Consider the following 19,556-nt stretch of genomic DNA (forward strand, 5'->3'; position numbering starts at 1 on the left):
ATGCCCCTCCCGGTGCGGCGGCGCGCAGCGGGGCCGGGGCCGCTCACACCGGCGGTGGCGGCGGCGGCGGAGGGGCCATGAAGGTGAAGAAGAGCGGCGGGGCCGGGGCGGCGGCGGCCAGGACCGAGGAGGAGCTGGGCCGAAAGGCGCTCATCGGGCCCGACGACGTGCTGGGGCTGCAGCGGGTCACCAGCGGTGCGTGCCGGGGGCGCAGCGCGGCGGCCGGGGAGGATGGGGACCGCGTCCCCGGCGAAAAAAGGGCAGCCGGTTCATCTCTCCGAGGGGGCTAACCCGGCGGAAAAAGGAGAGCTGTTCCGCTGTTCCGCTTTTCAGGGGGGATCACCCAGAAGGAGAAAGGAGCCGGTCCCCCCTTCCCGGGGGACGAGGAGTGGGGATGCAGCAGCGCAGGGGACAGAATCTGGGGATGTGGCACCCCGGGGTGTGGGTACCACCGAAGGGACAGGGACTGGCCTCCCTCCAGGGGATGCCCAGAGCTGGGGATKCAGCTCCCCAGCTCTACTCAAAGGTCGGATGCTCCTCACTGCTCTCCCCATTCCACCATTCCCTGTGTCTGTGCCCCAAGTGGAGCCCCCCACCCTGTGCCCAGGGACAGGGACAGGCTGGATCCCTGGCCACAGCATGGGGGGGCTTCAYAGCAGCCTCTCCTTCCCGTTTCACCCTCCCCACTATAGCACCCTGGGTCCTGAGAACATCTGTGGGGCTGAAGGGTGGCAGTGTGGGGCTGGGGAGTTTGTCCTGCTCGGCAGAAGAGCTYGAGAGAACAGYACACAGGGCTGGGGAAARGTGAGGACAGGGRGAATGGCTTCACCCTGACACAGRGCAGGTTTAGATTGGATATTAGGGAGAAATTCYTCCCTGGGAGYRTGGTGGGGCCCTGGCACAGGTTGCCCAGAGGAGCTGTGGCTGCCCCATCCCTGGAAGTGTTCAGGATGAGGYTGGACAGGGCTTGGAGCACCCTGGGSCAGTGGAAGGTGTCCRTGCCCCTGTCAGGGGGTTGGAACCAGATGGGCTTTAAGGTCCCTTCCACCCCAAACYGTTCCATGGTGATGGGAGTGCCTCAGGCCAGMCTGGCCTCAGTGATGCATGGGGACAATCTGCTCTGCTGTCCCAAAAAAATCCTTTTCCCATGTCTTGGGACCTTTGGGTTGTGTCTGTGTGCTGGCAGGGGAAGAAGGGGCTGGCCTGGGGCTGGCCTGGGGCTGAGCCTCGAAGGCAGCTCGGTGTCCCTGGCTGGGCTGTGACAAACCCTGGGGAGGAAGGATGCGGCTCTGGGTGCCCTGGGAGGCTGCTGGGAGGAGGGGATTGGTGTCAGCCCCCAGGAAGGGCTTACGGGGGCTCCTCTGARAGGTGCTGCTGCTGCTGCTGGGGACCCTGGGGTCCCCTTCTCGGAGCTCTCTGCTGATGCCCAGGACCCCAGCAGGCACTGGAGCATCCTGCCAGCATCCTCAGCTGGAAGGTGAACCCCAGCCACAGCCCTGTGTGCTCCCTTCATGGCAGCCTGCGTGTCCCTGCCCTGTCAGAGCTGTCTGGAGGGGACAGGGCCACCCCATACCCTCGCTGTCACCTCGTGTGGCATTGGTGTGGATGGATGGTGCCTGCTCTGGGTAAGCTCCTGCGTTCMCAGGGAGCAGGGAAGGCTAAGCTGGTCACCCCGGCTTTGGAGCCAAGCTCAGAGTAGAGCTGGGGGTCGTCTGCCCCTTCCAACCTCAGGTCAGAATGCTCTGGACCACAGGAAAAGGTGTGAAATGCATGAAAATGTTGTGTTCCCCTCCTGCCATGACACCTGCTGCTAGCAGGGGTGCAGATGGGTCACACCAAACAGAGCCAGGCACTGTGATGGTGTCCCAGGCTGTCCACGGGAAGTGCTTCCTGTCCCGCTGGATGTGTGGGAGCCAGGAAATGCTCTCCACGCCTGAAATCCTGGGAGTGAGTTTGGGGATGCAGGTAAACAGCACATCCACGTTGTATCTGATCACCCAGGAGCATTTGCAGCTCCCCTCCTTGGGCTCAGTTTCCCCCTTGGTGGGTGTAACAAAAGACAGCAAAGACTATTTTTCAGCTCTTTAACACCTCATGATTATTTGGGGCGTTCTGTGGCTTTTGCTCATTTCTACACCCTTAAAAACATCTGGCCAGAAATATCAACATGAAACTGTTGCACTCTTCTGCTTCAGGCAGGGGASGAGGAAGGGACCAGGCTGTGGGAAGGAAGTTCACAGCTGCCCTGACCTTTTGGACGTTCTGGGTGTCGGGGCAGACACCACACCCTGTTGCAGCAATTCTGCCTTGAACAGTTCCGAGTTGAAGGAGCTGGGACAGAAATGTCCTGGTSCCCTGGGTGCCCTTTGTTGTTCCAGAGAGAGGATAATCCATCTTTATCCAAACTCGTGGGCCAGTGGCACGGCAGCTCGCACTGTCGGGGGACTGCGTGAAGCTGTCCTGCCCASGTTTTGACATTTCCTCATCAGCCAAAGCCCAGCAGGGCCTGGCACCACAGGAAGGTGCGTTTGAGGAATTCTCACACCAGGAGTAGCCTGGAACAGCCTTCMAGCTTGTGCAGGGAGAGGTGGAATAGTGACTGTAGCACAGAATGGTTTGGTTTGGAGGGGACTTTAAAAACCACCTTGTTCCAGCTCCCTCACCAAGAACAGGGACCAGGCTGTTCCAAGCCTCATCCAGTTTTTCCTCGGACACTTCCAGGGATGTGGCAGCCGCAGCTTCTCCATCCAACCTGTGACGGYTCCTCCCCGCCCTGGCAGGGAAGAATTCCTCCCTGATGACCTTTCCAGCTGGGTTTTGCACTCCCAGTGGGTGCAGCTGGCCCAGGCTGAGGTTTTGGGCTGGCAGGGTGGCGGTGCAGGATGTGGCTCTGCGGGCAGCCCGGGAGCCAGCTGGGCTCTGCTCTAATGTTCTTCTAATGAGCTTAACCGGGCACTGGTGCAGGGCGAGTTCTGCCTCCTTCCAGCCCCAAATTCCCCGGCAGCTCCGCACCCAGAGCTTCCCGGACACGCTGGGGTCCAGCCTGACGGATCTGGGGTGCTGCCCTGGGATTTCTGTGCCCTTTGGCCGGGCTGCCTCTGGCGCTGCTCCAGCTGGATCAGGTGTAAGGCGAGGGAAGCGTTTCCTTTGCAATTAGCGAGATTTGTCAGTCGCTCGCACAACCGCGGTTGGGAAAAAGCGGAAAAACCTCATGACGTGGTTAATTTAAGATTAGCAAAGGAGCGGGGCAGAGCTCAGTTCAAGTTGCAATTAATTACTGAAGCAGCYGGAGGATCAGAGGAGGCAGATACGTAACAAAAGACAGCTCTGAGGCTGCCCTGCTTCTCACCTGCACTCTTTGCCCGTGATACCAGATCAAATCTTACATTGTAAGTGTTATTTTAGAACCGATCTTCTTTTAGCGAACCGAGGAGTTATATCATTGATTACATGCTTGGAAGCGGTTTCAAAACAAACCCTAAAAATAAGGAACCCACACGCATAATCATTTCTGAAAGTAATCTCTTCCTTGAGCTGTCACTTGGGATTTCTCTGAGACTTCTCTAGGCAGCTTTAGCTAAAGGCCAGCTTGGCACAGGGTTGCCTCAGTGGGTTAGGCCGGGCAGACTCTTTYTGAGGGACTTTCATACCAGCTTCCCATAGTCAATATAAAAAAAAAACCCAAATAAACCATTTCCCTGCCCTCTGCAGTACAAGTCCTGTAAAGCTAAACCAGCCGGGATCCAATCCATTTCTAAATCCATGGGGTTTGGATAAGGCAAGGAGGCAGGGAGGCACCAACAGGAATGTGATGCAGATGTGCACGAATCCATCTTCAAAGCCTCTCCTGGACCATGATTCCCCTCCCCAATTAACTGGAGACTGCATTTCATTAGGAGCTCTGAGGAGGTTGATGAATCCCTGTTCTGCCTGGTCCAGGGCTGGGATGTGTAGCTGGCTTTGGATGTGCTGAGACCCAAATAGCCAGTTTGGTTAATATTATTAATATTTGTTAATTTTTGGGTTTGGACTTCGAGTGTGATCAGTGTGGAAAGGGGGCAGGAGAAAGCGTTTGGATGCTTTGGAAATGGGGGAAGAGCAGCTCCATCCACAGGCTGCAGGGCTGTGATCAAATTTGTTGTGAGAGGGTGAAGTCTGGAAAGCTCTAGCTAAAATTAAAAAAAAAAAAAAAGAGAGAAAAAAAAAGGGATGAGCAGGCTGCCACAAAAATCAGAGCTGTGCAGTAGGACTTGGCAGCTGAGGGGCTCTGGGGACCTTGGGAAGGCCCCCAGCCTGGAGCCTCCTGGCCTAAATCCCTCTGCTTCCTTGACAGTAAATGTGCTGCTGTGGAAAAAAACCCCGTGGGATCCTTCTGGTGTGGCATTTTCCCTGTGGGGCATTGCAGCAGCCTAATTCCAGAGCTGGGACAGAGGGTGGTTGCTTCCCTCCCTGTGCTACCCCCTGGTTTTTTTGGTTATCCAACCCCACAGAGCAGCTCCTGTCTCCTGGCTGCCTTGGTTCCACAGYCCTGGAACTGCTGAGGCAGAGRGCAGGGAAATGGTTTATTTTGTTCTTTAACTGAGCCTGGGCTGTCTGGGCAGGTGTATTGATATCACCTGAAACCTGCCCTGCCTTCCCCTCGGGTCCTGCTCCCTGTTATGCGTCACTGCTCGGCCTCTTTGCGGGGTCTGGGCTATTTTTGCTTCCTCCTGAGACTCCTCAATCTGATAATCTCCTAATCCCCAGCTCCTGGCTATTCCTCTGCAGTTGTCTTGGCTTTACACCTGGCTTATGTCTTGGGAGTTGGCTTCAAAATAGCTCCTGACCTTGTTGGTTAATGCATGTTAGGAAATAGGGCTGCATAACTACAGAAGCCTTCTCATCCATCCCTTAAATTGCTGTTGTTGTCTATGCTGGGGAGAGAAATTCCTGCTACAAGTCCCTGCTGTTTCATCTGTCTCTGGTGCAGCATCCTCCTGCTTTACACCTATTTCCAGGCTTTTTGGTTCTTTTTTACCCTGGCTGCACTCTGCTTTCCTTTGCGGGCTCTTGAGGCCTTAAAATAGGAGCTGCCCCATCTGAGATTAGACTCTGATGAGCACAGAAATATCCCTGGTGTCTGTGAGAGGGGGCACGTGCTTCCTCCTGATTGCAGGGACGGGGAAGGGATCTTGAGAGGAGCACAACAAAGAATGTGAATCCTCTTGCCCGTGAGCTCCTCAAATTTTTTTTTTCAAAAAAAAAAATTTGCTGGGGTGGGGTGAGCACAAAGGAAATTTGGGAATATGGGATCAAATTTGACTCTGTCTGATCCACTAAAATAAAAATTTGACCTGATCTCATCCACTAAAATAACAGAGAGAGGTCCAGAGGAGAAAGTGCYTTTGTTTGCTTCCCTGTATTATTTAGCAGTGCATTATTCCTCACCTTTTGTGCTCCTCTGTAACACCAGCTGCTAAAATACACACCTGGAAATGTGCACCTGGGTCAGGACGTGCCAGTGCTCACAGGCAGGGCCTGCTGGCATTGCCCAGGCTCTTCTGCTGGTTTATTTTGTCATCTTGGCTGGATTTGGGAGGGGAGGAAGGTTTTCTGGGTGAGAACTGGTTTTTCCCTGTTWTAGACAGTGGAGGAACCACCTCAGAACTGTAACAGGGGAAGGAGCACCTGCTGATTCTGAGACCGCTGAACTGTTTGGGGTCGCTCTGGAATCACTTTTTGCTGCAAAGGGAATAGGAGAATTCCTGAAGGAATTAATTGAGCCAGGCTCAGGAACCCAGTCACCTCTGCTGCTTCCTCAGACCATCACAGAGTTGGTTGTGACCCAAACTCTTCAAAACGGTGGTAGTTCTGAGGAGTGGGGAGTTGTTGATGTTTGGGCATGATCCAGAGGTTCTGGGGAAGAGACTGGAGAGGCACCACCAGGAATGGGGATTGGTGAGGGGGAAGTGGCTGCTAACACCAAGCTTGGGCAGGTTGCAGGGGTTTGCTCTTTGCTTTGAGATCGARTTCAACTCGGTGGATTTTTTCCAAGAAGAGTTTGGGGATGGAGGTCTTTGGTGACCTTTTTTTTTGCACTACTAAACGTGGGTACTTTGGGATAAAAGCCAGTCTGGTGGGTTTTCCATGGCAGTGCTGATGTGTCCATCCCTTCATCCCTAAATCAGGTGAGTACTGAAGGCTCAAGGACRCACTGTGATTATTCAGTTTATTAASGGGGAAGCAGCACAGCCTGCTTCAGGGGAAGGGGAAGAAGCAAGAAAATATTCCGTYCTGAGAGACCAACCCACCATTCTCTGTAACAATCCCCTCCATGGAGGTTTGATCTGCCTCATTCCCAGCTAAAATAGTCACGGATGCTGCCTCCCTTCCCCGAATCGTGGCGACGGTGAATTCGGATAAGGGAAGCAGATGATACATTTAAGTGAGTCACGGAAGTGTGGGCAACTGGGCCCTACAGTAATTTAAAAATAAGTGTGTATGGGATGAGATTAGCGAATCTGACAGTGCTCAGCTGAGCAGAAGGATCTGCCAATTGCAAGCAGCCCATTCCCAATAAGACCTTCCAGTGTAGCCGCAGGCTCCTGTTACGTGTGGGGGAAAAAAAAAATCAGCACGTGGCTACTTTGATTGATTTTTGAGCAGGAATAGCAGAAACAAATGTAATACAGACCGAGAGGAATATATATTCCTTTGGGGTTTTTTTTTTTTTTTCCCCTTTCTAGGAGACTGGGCACTGCCAGAGGAGAAAAAATATCCACTTGATTCGAGTATTCTGGCAGCTGATCTTCCCGGATGTCATCCAGTTGTATATTGGCATGAATATTAAAAAAAAAAAAAMACAAAMAAAAAAAAAAACCAACAAAAAAAAGGGTTTAAAATTTTATCAGGGCAAAAAGACTTGGAAAATAGCAGTGTAGGGATGCAGGCATCAATGAGCAGGAGCCTGGTGGGGATTGTACCGGGGTTTACTCCTCTTTGGAGGCTCTGCTTGGCTGTGCCCTGCTCCAGATGAGTCATGGACACTGTTACTGCAGCAACGCTGCTGCCAAGGAGGGGGATAAAGCTGTTGCCATGGTGCTGGATGGGCAGGAATTCTGCAGGAGTAGAAACACTTAATAATTAACTCGCAGACAAACGCGGCTTCAGATTTGCCCTGCGTGCTCCAGGGAAGGTGTCCCGGGCTCCCTGGYGACTGCTGCCTGTTCCTGACAGCCTTCCCAGGGAACAGCCAGTGGCCATGGGCCCAGGGAGGCAAAGCTGGGCTGTGGGAAGCTGTTCCTGCTGCCATCAGTTTGTGTTTTGCATGCTGGTGCTCAGAGCAGGGAAGTTGTGGGACGGCTGAGGAGTTGGGGTGGCTGATGTGTCAGAGCCTGAAATCACGGTGTGATTGCAGGACACCTCCCTGAGGAATGCYAAACATCAGGGCTTGAGGCAAGGGCTGGGTTTAAATTCTTGTCCCATCTTCTTGGCTGCTGTTAAAGAAGATTTTGTGCAGCTCTTGGGATAKTTGGCCAAACACAGGCTTATGTTTTCTTGCAGGAGTAAAAAGGTTGAGCTTTTATCTTGCTCATCCTCACAGCGTGGGTGCTGGTGTCAGTTTTCCCTTGCGCTGTGTTGATAGGGAAGGGAAAATCCCTGCCAAATGCCAGGGATGCCTCAAACCCTGTCCTCTCTCTGAAAGCCCATTTATAGAATTGTAGAATCTCAGAGTGTTTTGGCTTGAGAGGGACCTTAAAGATCATCCAGTTCCATCCCCTCTGCCATGCAGGGATGCCTCCAACTAGACCAGGTTGCTCCAAGCCCTGTCCAACCTATCCTTGAGCACTTCCAGGGATGGGGCATCCACGAATTCTCTGGCATTCCTTTGAGCATTCACCATCTGGGGTTGTTGGAGAGCAGGAAAACTGTCCAGGGAGAACATTTAACACCTCTGTTCCTTTTCCCSAGTGTGCTTGGACAGTTCTCCAAGTTATGGAGATTTGGAAGGAATAAAAGGCTTCTAGGAAAGTGCTGGTGCCAGGTGTCCGTGCCCAGGAGCTCAGAAGTCTCTCAGTGGTCCTGGATTTCTCAGACTTGTGCTAAAGTCCAGTTGTCATGGGCAGGTCTGAGCTCTGAGCATTTGGTAACTTGTTTTTGTGTAGTCAATGGCTAAGCCTCGGGTGGATGGATTCRTTGGAGTTTCAAAAATAGGGAAGCAGACAGAAATAAGTGATTAGCACAGATTAACAGCAGGAATTAGGAGACGAGAAAGTGCTTCAAATTAGAATGTTAAYGTGTTATTTTCACCTTGGAACCTCCAAAACCAGTCTCCTACATGGAGCAGATGTGCTGTTGTTTGAAAGGTGACCTGACTTGTCTGYATAAAGCTTTTCTTTAGATTTGTCCAGGATAAAATTCGTGGAGCTTCTTTCGAGCTGTGMTGTATGTGCTCCTTCCCCAGAGAGGACTCTGATTCCTGTGCCAGGAGCTGGCTCGGGGCTCAAAAAGGCTGAAGGCCAAAACCATGGGGTTTTTAGTAGTGGAATCCTCATCTCTGGAAATGTTCAAAAGGCCTGGGAATGTGGCACTCGGGACATGGTTTAGTGATGAACACAGCAGTGCTGGGCTAATAGTTCATCTTGATGATCTTAAAGGGCTTTCCTGGCCTTGATGATTCTGTGATTCCATGATTTTCCCTCAAAGGGTACTCAAAGCAGGGAAGGGCTCTGCTYCCTGTTTTCCTAAAACAGGGAAAGGCTTCAACCTCATTTTTAGTGCTGAGGATGAGCATGAGGGGAGGGAAGAGGCCACCCTTTGTCTGCAGAGGGTTGRAGCAGGGAGGTGGCGCAGGGCAGGACCCTCCTGTTCCAGTTAARTGCAGTTGGCTTAGTGCTCCCAAAGCTGCTTAGCCCTTTGCATTCTGCCTCTGGGCAGTTTTTAAAACAGGCAAAGCCTCTTACCCTGGAAAGGCTGGGATTGGATGGAGGTGCTGACTGGTCTCAACAYCCCGGGAGGAAATGGATGCCAAAGTTGCTGGCACGGTGTTGGGAAGAGGTGATGACCTCTGGGTGTTGGGGGAGAGAATTCCTCTGCCTGTCCTGTCTGAGCAGGGCAGTGTGAGCCTCCAGAASTAGAGATCTCAGTTTTGAATTAAAACAGGCAGTAGTGGAGATGCATTTGTGCTGCTCTCACTGCTGGTGTGGCCTCCAGAGAGCAACCAGAAATCCCTGCTGTTTCAGGGCAGCCTTCATTTGAATTTGCTTCCCTCTGCAGATTACTTGTGCACTCCAGAGGAAAATGTTTACAAGATAGACTTCACCAGGTTCAAAATCCGGGACATGGAGTCTGGCACAGTCTTGTTTGAAATCACCAAGCCAGCAGCTTCAGGTGAGCGCACACACAAAATAAAGTTTCCATGAACAAATGCAAAAGGTRTCTGCTTCCTTTTGCCTTTCCCCACTCCTTTTACTCCGTACATTTCCCCAAAATAGGACGATTTCTCCACTGCAGGAGGGCTGGAGCCCCATCTTGCAGCAGGAATGTTTTTCAGGTGTCTCTTTGTACCGACAGGGTGAGCAGAGCTGGCTGCTGCTGTGCTCTTACTGTTGCCATCTGTGATGGGAARGGACAGATGGATGCTGTAAACAGGAGCAGGGGAGGAGGAGGAGATCACCGGGTGGTTGTTCCTTGGCTGTTGATCAGCTCGTGCCCCCTGTACATAGCGGAGCTGTTTGTTTAACATCTCTCGCTGAGGAGTCAGGAAAATGGTATTTCCAGAAGGGATTAACTGTCAGTGGGCAAATTAAACAAACAGAACATTTGCCTTTTTGTGGGTTTAATCCATTTCTGGGTGTTGCTTCTAAGCATCCAAGTGCTGCCTGTTGCCAGTGGTGATAAAAACCCAGGGCAACTGTTCTTTTCCTGGTCAGACACTTTTAAAAACCCTTCCCCAGCTCCCTGCAGGTGACAATAAGTTTTCTGTAGCTCACAGGTAGCAAAGCAGGCAYGCCAAGGGGACAGGGCTTGTTCAGAGTCACTCTGCAGTCCTGATGTGAGGCAGGAGCAGGAGATAAGGAATAGAAATCCAGAAGATAGGAAATGACTCCAGTCTGAGGGCCATCTTACAGCATTCCATCTCTGAGTGACCAGTGATGGACACCTCAGGACAGGGGGAGGGTCAGCTCAGCACCAGAGGTTTCCTGGCTTACGTTGCTCAACACCACCATCACAAGTATTTTCCCTGAGTTTCTGGCTCTCAGGCAGCCCTGACAGAGTTTTTCTTGGGCTTTTGCAGAGCGGGAGCACAATGACAGGAAGGACGTGGACCCCAACGCCGGACGCTTCGTGCGCTATCAGTTCACCCCAGCCTTTCTCCGACTGCGGCAAGTGGGAGCCACGTGAGTCACTCCCTGTCTGCTCCTTGTTGGGAACAACTAAAATCTTGGGAAAAAAACCCATCTATTCCAGGATCCTGCCAGGAAGCTGATTTAATAGGGGGCTTTCTCTTTTATTATGAGGCCTTCTCTGTCACTTTAGGTTTTTGAATCAGGGATGGGCCTGGTATTGAAGAGATTGATGCTAAAAGAGGCAAAATAAGGTGGGAAGACTATCCAGAGAAGAGAAGAGACGTTGGAGGAGACCTTGAGGCACCTTCCAGTTCATAAAAAATCCCAAGAGAGCTGGAGAGGGAAGGTCCTGGAGTGACAGGACAAGGGGAAATGGCTTCACAGTACTAGAGGGCAGCAACAGATGGGATATGGGGAAGGAATTCCTCCCTGTGAGAGTGGGGAGGTCTTGGCAGAGATTGCCCAGAGAAGCTGTGGCTGTCCCTGCTCTCTGGAAGTGTCCAAGGCCAGGTTGGACAGGGCTTGGAGCAGCCTGGGATAGGGGAAAATGTCCCTGCCCATGGCAGAGGGTGGCACTGGATGAGCTTTGAGATGTTTATTTAATGCTGTGTTGTGTCCCTGTAGAATGCTTTAGGGAAAAGAGGAAAYCATAATTTGATTARTGCTGTTGCTTTGTATTCTTGGCTTTTTAAATTTTATTTCAGAGCTCTTTTCTGCCTTTCAGGAAGGGTGCAAATCTCATTGAAGCATGAAAGCTCACGTCAGCCTTACCCTTCTTTTTCAGGGTGGAATTCACAGTAGGGGACAAACCCATTAATAATTTCCGTATGATTGAGAGGCACTACTTCCGTGACCAGCTGCTGAAAAGTTTCGATTTTGAATTTGGCTTCTGCATCCCCAGCAGTAAAAATACTTGTGAGCACATCTATGAATTCCCCCAGCTCTCRGAGGATCTCAGTAAGCTCTTTATTATAAACTTTCATTTCTGGGTTGTCACACCATGGTGTTCATCTGAGGTGCTTTGGGGGAGCCTGTTCTTAAAAGCTGTCTCTAGAGAGTGGGTTGGGTAGAATAATTCATGCTTTTATATCTCTGTTAACACTGATTTTGTTTTCCAGCAGGATGTATCTCATCATCCACCAGGCAGTTGCTTGGGTTTTTTTTTTAATTCATAAAAGGGAAGCTTCAGCACTAGGGAGAAAAAAAGATAATTGTGTTATAAAGCAACCAAAAAATAAGATTAAAAAGACATCCACTAAATGGATAACTTAAATGTTACGATCTGTTTTAATGTTTGATGTGCTATATTGCGAGCTCGAGAGGTTTTAGTATGAACATAACTTTTATTTTCTCTCTTCTCTCCCAAGACACAATAGCACAAGCACTAAATCTTTGTGATCTTACTCTTTACAACCCCTAATTGTGTGTGTCAGCACTAATATTACAGTCTGTGGAAAATACAGTGAGGCACTGCTGTCAGGCCAGAAAAAATATAGTTTGAGTTTGCTGTTTTAGCACTATTTTAACAAACAAAATTTAAAAAACCCAACCCAGAATGTAATGAGTTTTTGTTCTGAGGTGCCCTTTATATGGTGCCTTCATATATTTGGGTTATGAACATTTTTCATCCAACAAAGTGTTTGGAAAAGGTGTGGATGTGGCGCAAGGGTTAGTGAATATGGTGGTGCTGTGTATTAACGTGATTGGATTTTATGACCTTGGAGGGCTTTTCAATATAAAAGTTTCCATGATTATGCTTGAATTGTTTAAAAGATACTGACAGAGCCTGGTTTGGGCCATTTYCCATTTGGGTTTTGGTTTTCCACCTGAGTTTGCAGCTGCCTGAGTGTCGCTGAAAGGCGCCCGAGCCCAGCGCGGAGCGATGCCATTAATTTTGTTGGTTTTTTTTTTAAATTTTTCCCCTCACAGTTCGAGAGATGATCCTGCATCCCTATGAGACACAGTCGGACAGTTTCTACTTTGTAGACAACAAGCTGGTGATGCACAACAAGGCAGATTATTCATACAGTGGAGGACCTTGAGCGCAGGCTGGACCTGGCCTCCCCTTTCCTATGGAAGTYGTCAGGGATCCCAACACCTCCAGCTCCGCTGCCTGCAACGTCACCTCGACAAGGATCCACCAACCAAGGACTCTTTGCCACAGTAGGAGTTTCATGACATCTCTTTTGASCTTTGAAGCAGACCCAGTTCTTCAGAACTTTTAAAGCTAAAATGATCTTTGGATGCTGCTTCCCTAAGTTCTTTAAAGTGTCTGCTTTGAAAATGGCCTTGTGGGACCTGAGGGGTTTTGCCCTAATTCTGTGAGTTTATGTTCTTGCCCTCGAGTATCTTTTAGGATTGCTTTCCCAAAGAATGTAATCAGAGAAACCATGGGAGTGGATGGATGCAAAGGCAGAGGTTTGGGTGGTTGTTCCTCTTTGTGAATGCTTCAAAGGCCAATTTAACTTGTCCAGCCGGTCGAAAATATCGAGCAAAACATCTCACAAAGGCGAGTTTTATCTTTAGATTGTTCTCTCCATGAGTATTTCATCCTTTAGGTTCGGTCCTTCTCTGTAATGTCCTGTTTAACCTTGGAAAYACCAAAACTTGCAGTGAAGAGCAGTAGTTCAGTGACAGAGCTGTGTTCATTGGGTGCTTTTACATTTACATTCCTTTTACATTTCAGATGAAGGTAAAATGGCATTGTGGGTCTATGAACTTCCATAAGGACATTCCATTAATTTCAGGTTTTTTTTTTTCAGAATAATCAGGAAAACCAGAAGGATTTCAGCTTTATTTAACATTTTTGCTTTATTTAACATCCTTGCTTTATTTAACATTCAGCCTTTTCATGCCACACATTTCCCATGTCTATTTTCATTCATCTCTGCTCGATACCAAGATAAGGGCTTCAGCACTGCTTGTTAGAGCAATATTTTAATTGTCTAGGGCAGCTGGAGAGTGTGGAATTTCCAATTTTCTATTTGTATCTGCATTTAAAGAAYGTTAAAACTGTTTCCCTTTGTTAAAACTGTTTCTTGTCGGATATTAATACAGGTGAAACTAAATCTAATAATGTACAGCTTTAACACACAGCAAAAAATTTAGCAGAAGTTCTCTCTTCAGACTCTGGAAGAAGTTTAACACCAAATTTAGCCCAAGAAATAGCAACAGCAAGAATAAACTAGTGTGGGTTGACCTGTTGTCATGAAACCCTTACTCTGAAGGTCAGTTCACTGATACTTAAAAAAAAAATACAAAAACAAAAGACAGTTGCAGTTTGTAGATATTTCTATGAATACTTGATGTCTCCATGTCTAATTCTGTGAGTTGAAGTGGAACATTCTATGTTAGCCTCGGATAGGTGTTAATAATTGTAATAATTTTTATAAAAATACCATTTCCAGTCGTGATGAGCATCTTTGTAGTCGCAGCCTACGTCAGAACAGGATTACAAACAATTCCAAGTGTAGCCTAAGGACAGGGAGGTTTTTGTGCTCTTGTTGGGGCTGTGCTCACTTTTCAGTGTGTCACCATTTGTATTTGGCTTGGCTTTCCTGACTGCTGAGAGAGGAGGCAGTTTTTAAAACAAAAAACACAGCGATTTTAGGTTACAGCACAGGTTTTGTTAAGCTTGGTAGCTACAGAAGTGTGTCAACTTCACTGATTTCACTCAAGTAGTAGCTTGTAGTAATTCTTATCGCAGTGAGACTTGTATTTATCACTGTTTTTTGACTCTAGTGTGTTAAATCATACAAGTAGCCTACGGCTGACTGATCAGTTTGAGAGATACGAAAGATTTCCTCATTATTTGTGCAGTGCTTTGAGCTGCTGACCATTAATTTTATAGCACAGTAATTACTAAAGATGAAAATAGTTTTGAAAATGCTTTCATTCCTCCCCCAACTTTTTTTTTTCTTTTTTTGCAGCAGGGCTGTTAAATCATATATCCAAATACATTTTGCGAGTTTTAAATATTCTGAGTTTTGTTCTAACACTTCAAGAAGAAAATGTGTTGATTTAAAGACAAAAAGAGAGTGTGTGTTTATTATTACCACCCTCTACAGGGTTTTTTTGGGGGTATTTTTCACCTGCTGTTCTTAATATTCACTTCTGTGCAYAGGATTTTTAAAGGAGTTTTAGAAATGGAATTTGCTCAGAATTCCCAGTCATCTATTTAATATGTTTTGGTGAGATCAGTTGTACTTTGGTAGGGACTCTTGGGTCATTGAATGGAGTTTCCTCTGAAATAGTCATGTTCTTTTTAATGCTACCTCCTTTCAAGACTTATAAGAAAAAGAGTAATTCCATAAAAATTTTACTGCAATAAATGGGAATTTGAGTGATAGACATGCCCCTTATAAAAGAACCAAGTGAAAGTCACTCTGTTCCCAGGAGTTCAGAGTGTGGATGGACTTTCTGGCACTGTTTAGGGTAGGTTTGAGGTTAAACACCAGAGGATGAGTTATCAGCTGCTCCTCTCCTGAAATCTTTCATAATTCAGATTATAACTGTAATAATTCCAGGCTCACTGAAAATTTAGTGTGAATCATATAGGAGATATTTTACTGAGTGAGGTTTTTTTTCCAATATTATTAGAATATTTTAAGCCAGAAACAAAGATCAGACATTTTCAATTAAATCAATTTCAACCTCTTTTCAGTTGGGACCATTTTGCTCTTATTTAAAATCCCCAGAACAAAAAATTCTGATTCCTAAACCAAGACAAACAACTGTGGGAAGTACAATGAAGATGCTTTTTTTCCTTCCCACCAGAGCAGTTTTTGCTGTTATCTCTCTGTTTCACTTGGAAAATCATTGTTGGTGTTTCTTTAAGGTCACCCACATCCACAATCTYTACAAACACGTGAGAATCACTGTCCAGGGGAGAGGTTCTGTTCCTTTCCCACCTGCTTGTACAGCAGAATCACGTGGGGTGTTGACAGAGACACACAAACAGCACTAAAAGAATTTTTCTTCAAAAACCTGTGGTGTTGACATGAGACACATAAACAGCACTAAAATATTTTTCTTCARAAACTKTGGCTGTAGARTTGCTGTTCTAATGCCACTTCTACYCTTGTTTTGCATTAAAAACCACCTTCAAAATCTGGTGTTAAAGACCACGCTTTGTGCAGCAGCCAATAAATTCAACTYCCTTCTGAATGGGAGCTGAGAGTTTGCGACTCAGTTGTGAAACCCACATTTTTTCCCCTTAAATTGGCAGCTGATTCTTATTAGAAACCAGTTGAGAACCAAGTCTTAGCAGCATTGTTCACAGAATTTGTTAATCTTCTTTACTAGCTGTTATTTTGTATTTTAACTTTAATCATTGTTTGGTTTACTTTGGAWGTCCGTTGCGAAATCACCAAATATTGGCTGTGGAAAAAAAAGAATTCTTGTGTTTTCTTCCTTGATCTCATTTAAAACATGACTTTAATTAGCACTGCTGCTCTGTTTTAACAAGCCAGCCTGGCAATTTGGGAGCTGACTTTCTGAAAGTGAAAGAAAACATCCAAGAGCTAACCAAGATTATCTGCTAATAATGCCCGGCTGTTTCCTGTCATAAAACAGGATTAAGTGTGTGCTTTACACAGTGACTTAATCTTGGAAAAAGAAACTAAGTCTCTGTGAGTGCTAATAGTGACATAATTTTTCTGAGAGACAGGGAAATTACAGCTCAACACGTTCTTCCAGGGGAAATGATAATTTGACACATTTTTTCACTTTGTCAGTCTTGGATTYCTTTAGTAGTCAGGGTTTTTAAGAAAAGCAGCCATACATTGGGGGTGAGCTGCATGCTTTAATGGCTCACACTTCCGTGGCAGGAAGAGAACCATTTCTTTTTAGAATTAACACATTAGCTGTGGTTTAAAATCTAGAAACTTTGCTCTCAGATCAGTGGCAAAAGCCAGAATTGTTTYTGTGAATTACCCGTTATGTGGTGACATCTATGAAATAACTGAATGGTCCACCCTTCCTGACTCAGATTTTTTTGGTATTTATTTATTTAAATGTAGAAAGTTTCTCCAGGGTTGGAAACAACCTGTTAAGATTTAGTTCTTGCTCATAATCTCTCTCTAGGTCTTATTTTTTGAGCAGGTCTATTTTCCACCTTTGTCCTCTGAGTTTCWTTCCAAAATCTTGTGTAGGGTGTCACAGTGGTGGCTGGCTGTGTGTGAAATGTGCAGGCTGCCAACTTCCAAATCCCTTCAGTTTGAGAAAAGGCTGTTAAAGTATATTGAGAAGYAGTCCTACATTTCGACCCATAAAAAAGAAACCCCAATCTTCATGACGAAAGTTAAAGGGATCTCTTATTCATGCAAAGATTGGGGCTATTTAAGGTAAGAAAATGCTAATATCCAACTGTCATATTTAATAAGTATTATAAAAATGCCCTATTAATTATTAATAAGATGGTTAACAGCTCAGTTTTAATTAGATCTGGTTAGGAAGGAAACCATAGAACTCCTTGCTGTCGTTTGGGGCTGCGGGGGAGCAGCTGGARCTCTGTGTATGGCACAAAAGCTGGGCAGGTTTGTGTGCATTTGTGGGGGGAAAAGTGAGGGAAGGGAGGACAAGGACAGGGAAAAAATTAATTTCAGCTAGCTGGACTCAAGAGCTTGAAGATGGTGAGTGACTCAGTTTTCTCCTGAGGCAGCTGGGAGCTCCTTCTCGTGGTTCTTTTTACCCCCAGCACAAGCACTGCCAAAATTTATAGAGGCTTTTAGATATTAATCTTAAATACCATTGAGAGTTCATATCATTTTCTCTACATGGAARTACCTGGACTATTTGAGGAGTGTGGTGCTCCAGGTCTCACCTTGCAGCTCAGCTGTTTTCCCCATCACTGGTCAGTGGTTGAAATGGTGTTTGTATGTCTGCAGCCCCCCCAAAMCCCCCCTGTGCTTCTGCCTGCTCTGGTGTCTGCTTGTATCTTAATACACCCAGCAAAACTGTTTGAATGTGACTTTTTTTTTTTTTGCATAGAAGATAATTGTCTGTATTAAAATGTATTTATAAAAAAATATATCTATTTTTTGTGGAAGGACAGTAGGATTCTGGTTACTACACCACTGGGAAAATGTTAGAAGCATTTTTACCGAGTTAATTTCTAATTCTTTCTACCTTGGTAGTGATTTGTTTGCTAGGAGAACATCCACTGTGGCCCATCCTGTGGCAATGCAATGCACTGTCATGAAGAGAATCTGGTTTTCAGAAAACTGGGAGTCTTTTGTTTCCTTTTTGGGACAGGAGGGAACTGAGGAGATCACCAGGAATAGAAGGAACCTTGGCACGGACTCYGTTCTGTGGCTTTGGCTTCAGCCTGTTTGACTTTTTGCAGATTAAGTAGAGAGAGAAAAGATTGAGACTTCAGGATAAAAAAAAAGGAAAATTAGATGCTACAATTTAGTCTTCCTGTAGGAGAAGGAGAGTCCTTGAAATAATTTATACAAAGATTAAATAGGGACTGCACTTGCTTCAATTGATTTAATATTGGCAGCTTAGTCAYCAATGTGCATCCTAGGGAATATGCTTAACTTTTTCCATTACCTTGGAAAATGGTTCAAAAACATGTCACTTCCATTAGCAAGTGTTTCTTCTCCTGTAACAAATTGCAAAATGTAAAAAAAGAAATAAATTATTGATCCTAGAAACAAGGGTGATTGTCTGTTTTATTTAAATATTTCCTTGAAAAAACATTCAAACTTTCATTTCAGGTCTCTGACATCAGTATTCAAACTCCAGTTTTTGTGCAAATGTTTGTAAGCAGCTTCATTTTTTGATGATTGATGGAAAAAAACCTCTGCAGTGGTTTGGGTAGTTCTGTGGGTAAAACCATCTCATGAAAAGTGTTCAAGTGGGATTTAACTTTCAGATTGGGAAAATGTCTTGGGATGTAATTAAAATAAATTGRTATAAATTATATTAATGGAACTTTGGAGTTGCACAGATCACAGCTGTGTATCAGGCTATGATTTMAAAAATTTGGAAAGTCTGAAGAATCCATTTGAAGAACAAACCAAAAAATTGAGAATTTGACAAATAAATTTGAAAAAATGAAAAATGTGGGAAAATTAATTAGTTTCAAAATACATTAACAGAACCTTGGRGTTCACTGGATCAGTATTATGCACCAGGTTGTGCTTCTGAAGGATTCCTGGCTGCACTATGGAGACCCAAATTTTGAAATTAATGTGAAAATTGCTGTTTCTTTCTTATTGACTAAAACTGAACCAGCTGCTCAGGCTGAAGTGAGTTTTACTGGGGTAATTCCATCTGAATGTCTTTGATATTTTATTCAGAAATTCCTGGGAATATCTCTGCATTCTTCTGGGAGCAAAACAACTCTCAGAGGAAAAGAAGTTGGGTGTTTTTATGTGAAAATACCTTCTATAACTCATTTTGATTCCACAGAATTCCTCAATAASACAATATCCCACGGGACATCGCTGTGCACTGGAATTTGAGGAAGGAATTTATTAATACAAGGGCTTCCCTTTTGGATTGGGTCTTGGAGCTGCAGGGAACACCAGGACTGAGCTCTGGAGCAGGGTGRTTACCTGAGCACAGGTTTGTAAGGTCACTGAACAACTGGAAGCATCAGGTCTGTTTTATTAGAATTCTTTCAAGGACTGGATGCTGATTTCACCAAATACCTAAAAATAAAAAAAAAAAAGAGCAAAATCACTTGTTAAAAACTAATAAAGCAGGTTAAACAGTCCCCCTGCTTTTGATGCTCAGGTGTAATTATCTGGACTTGCTTGGAAATCTTCTGAGATTGAAAAGAACCTTAAATTTAAAAAGAAAGAAATTTTATTCCCATGAAAACTCCCCAGTGTTGAAAGTCTGCCAAAAATACACTGCATTACAAATGCTTTTTTTTTTTTTTTTTTTTTTTTTTTTTTTTTTTTTTTTTTTTCCTTTAGCTGGTTTGTCAGCCTCATTTATTAAAAAAATATGCCTAATCATTCTGGAGATGTTCTCTGCTTCTCAGATTCTTATTTCCTATGGCATTGCTCAGCTGCTGAGTTATTGTGGCAAATCTTATGTGTTCATCCCGTGTTTCTATTTTATTTGTCATTGTTCAAGGGCATTCATCTGTCTCTGACTTGCRTTCCCTTAACATTTTTCACCTGTAGGAAGAGCACTTCTCAGTGATAAAATACTCCAAATTTCCCAATTTTCCCCTCTAACACAACATACCTTATTTAAAAGATAATTTTG

At 45.8% G+C, this 19,556-nt stretch overlaps 1 protein-coding gene across 1 annotated transcript; it reads left to right on the forward strand.

The window, feature by feature from the left end:
• The first annotated feature begins 47 nt into the window (after window positions 1-47).
• Window positions 48-17,752, forward strand: UNC119 (unc-119 lipid binding chaperone). Its single transcript, XM_057372039.1, has 5 exons — window positions 48-195; window positions 9,256-9,369; window positions 10,277-10,379; window positions 11,113-11,285; window positions 12,258-17,752. The coding sequence occupies exons 1-5, from the start codon at window positions 78-80 to the stop codon at window positions 12,368-12,370; spliced, it is 621 nt and encodes a 206-aa protein (XP_057228022.1). The 5' UTR covers window positions 48-77; the 3' UTR covers window positions 12,371-17,752.
• The last annotated feature ends 1,804 nt before the right edge of the window (window positions 17,753-19,556 follow it).

The sequence above is a fragment of the Malurus melanocephalus genome, unplaced genomic scaffold (genome assembly GCF_030028575.1).
Source record: "Malurus melanocephalus ecotype Western Australia unplaced genomic scaffold, MMel_1.1 scaffold_162, whole genome shotgun sequence".
NCBI classification, from domain to species: Eukaryota; Metazoa; Chordata; class Aves; order Passeriformes; family Maluridae; genus Malurus; species Malurus melanocephalus.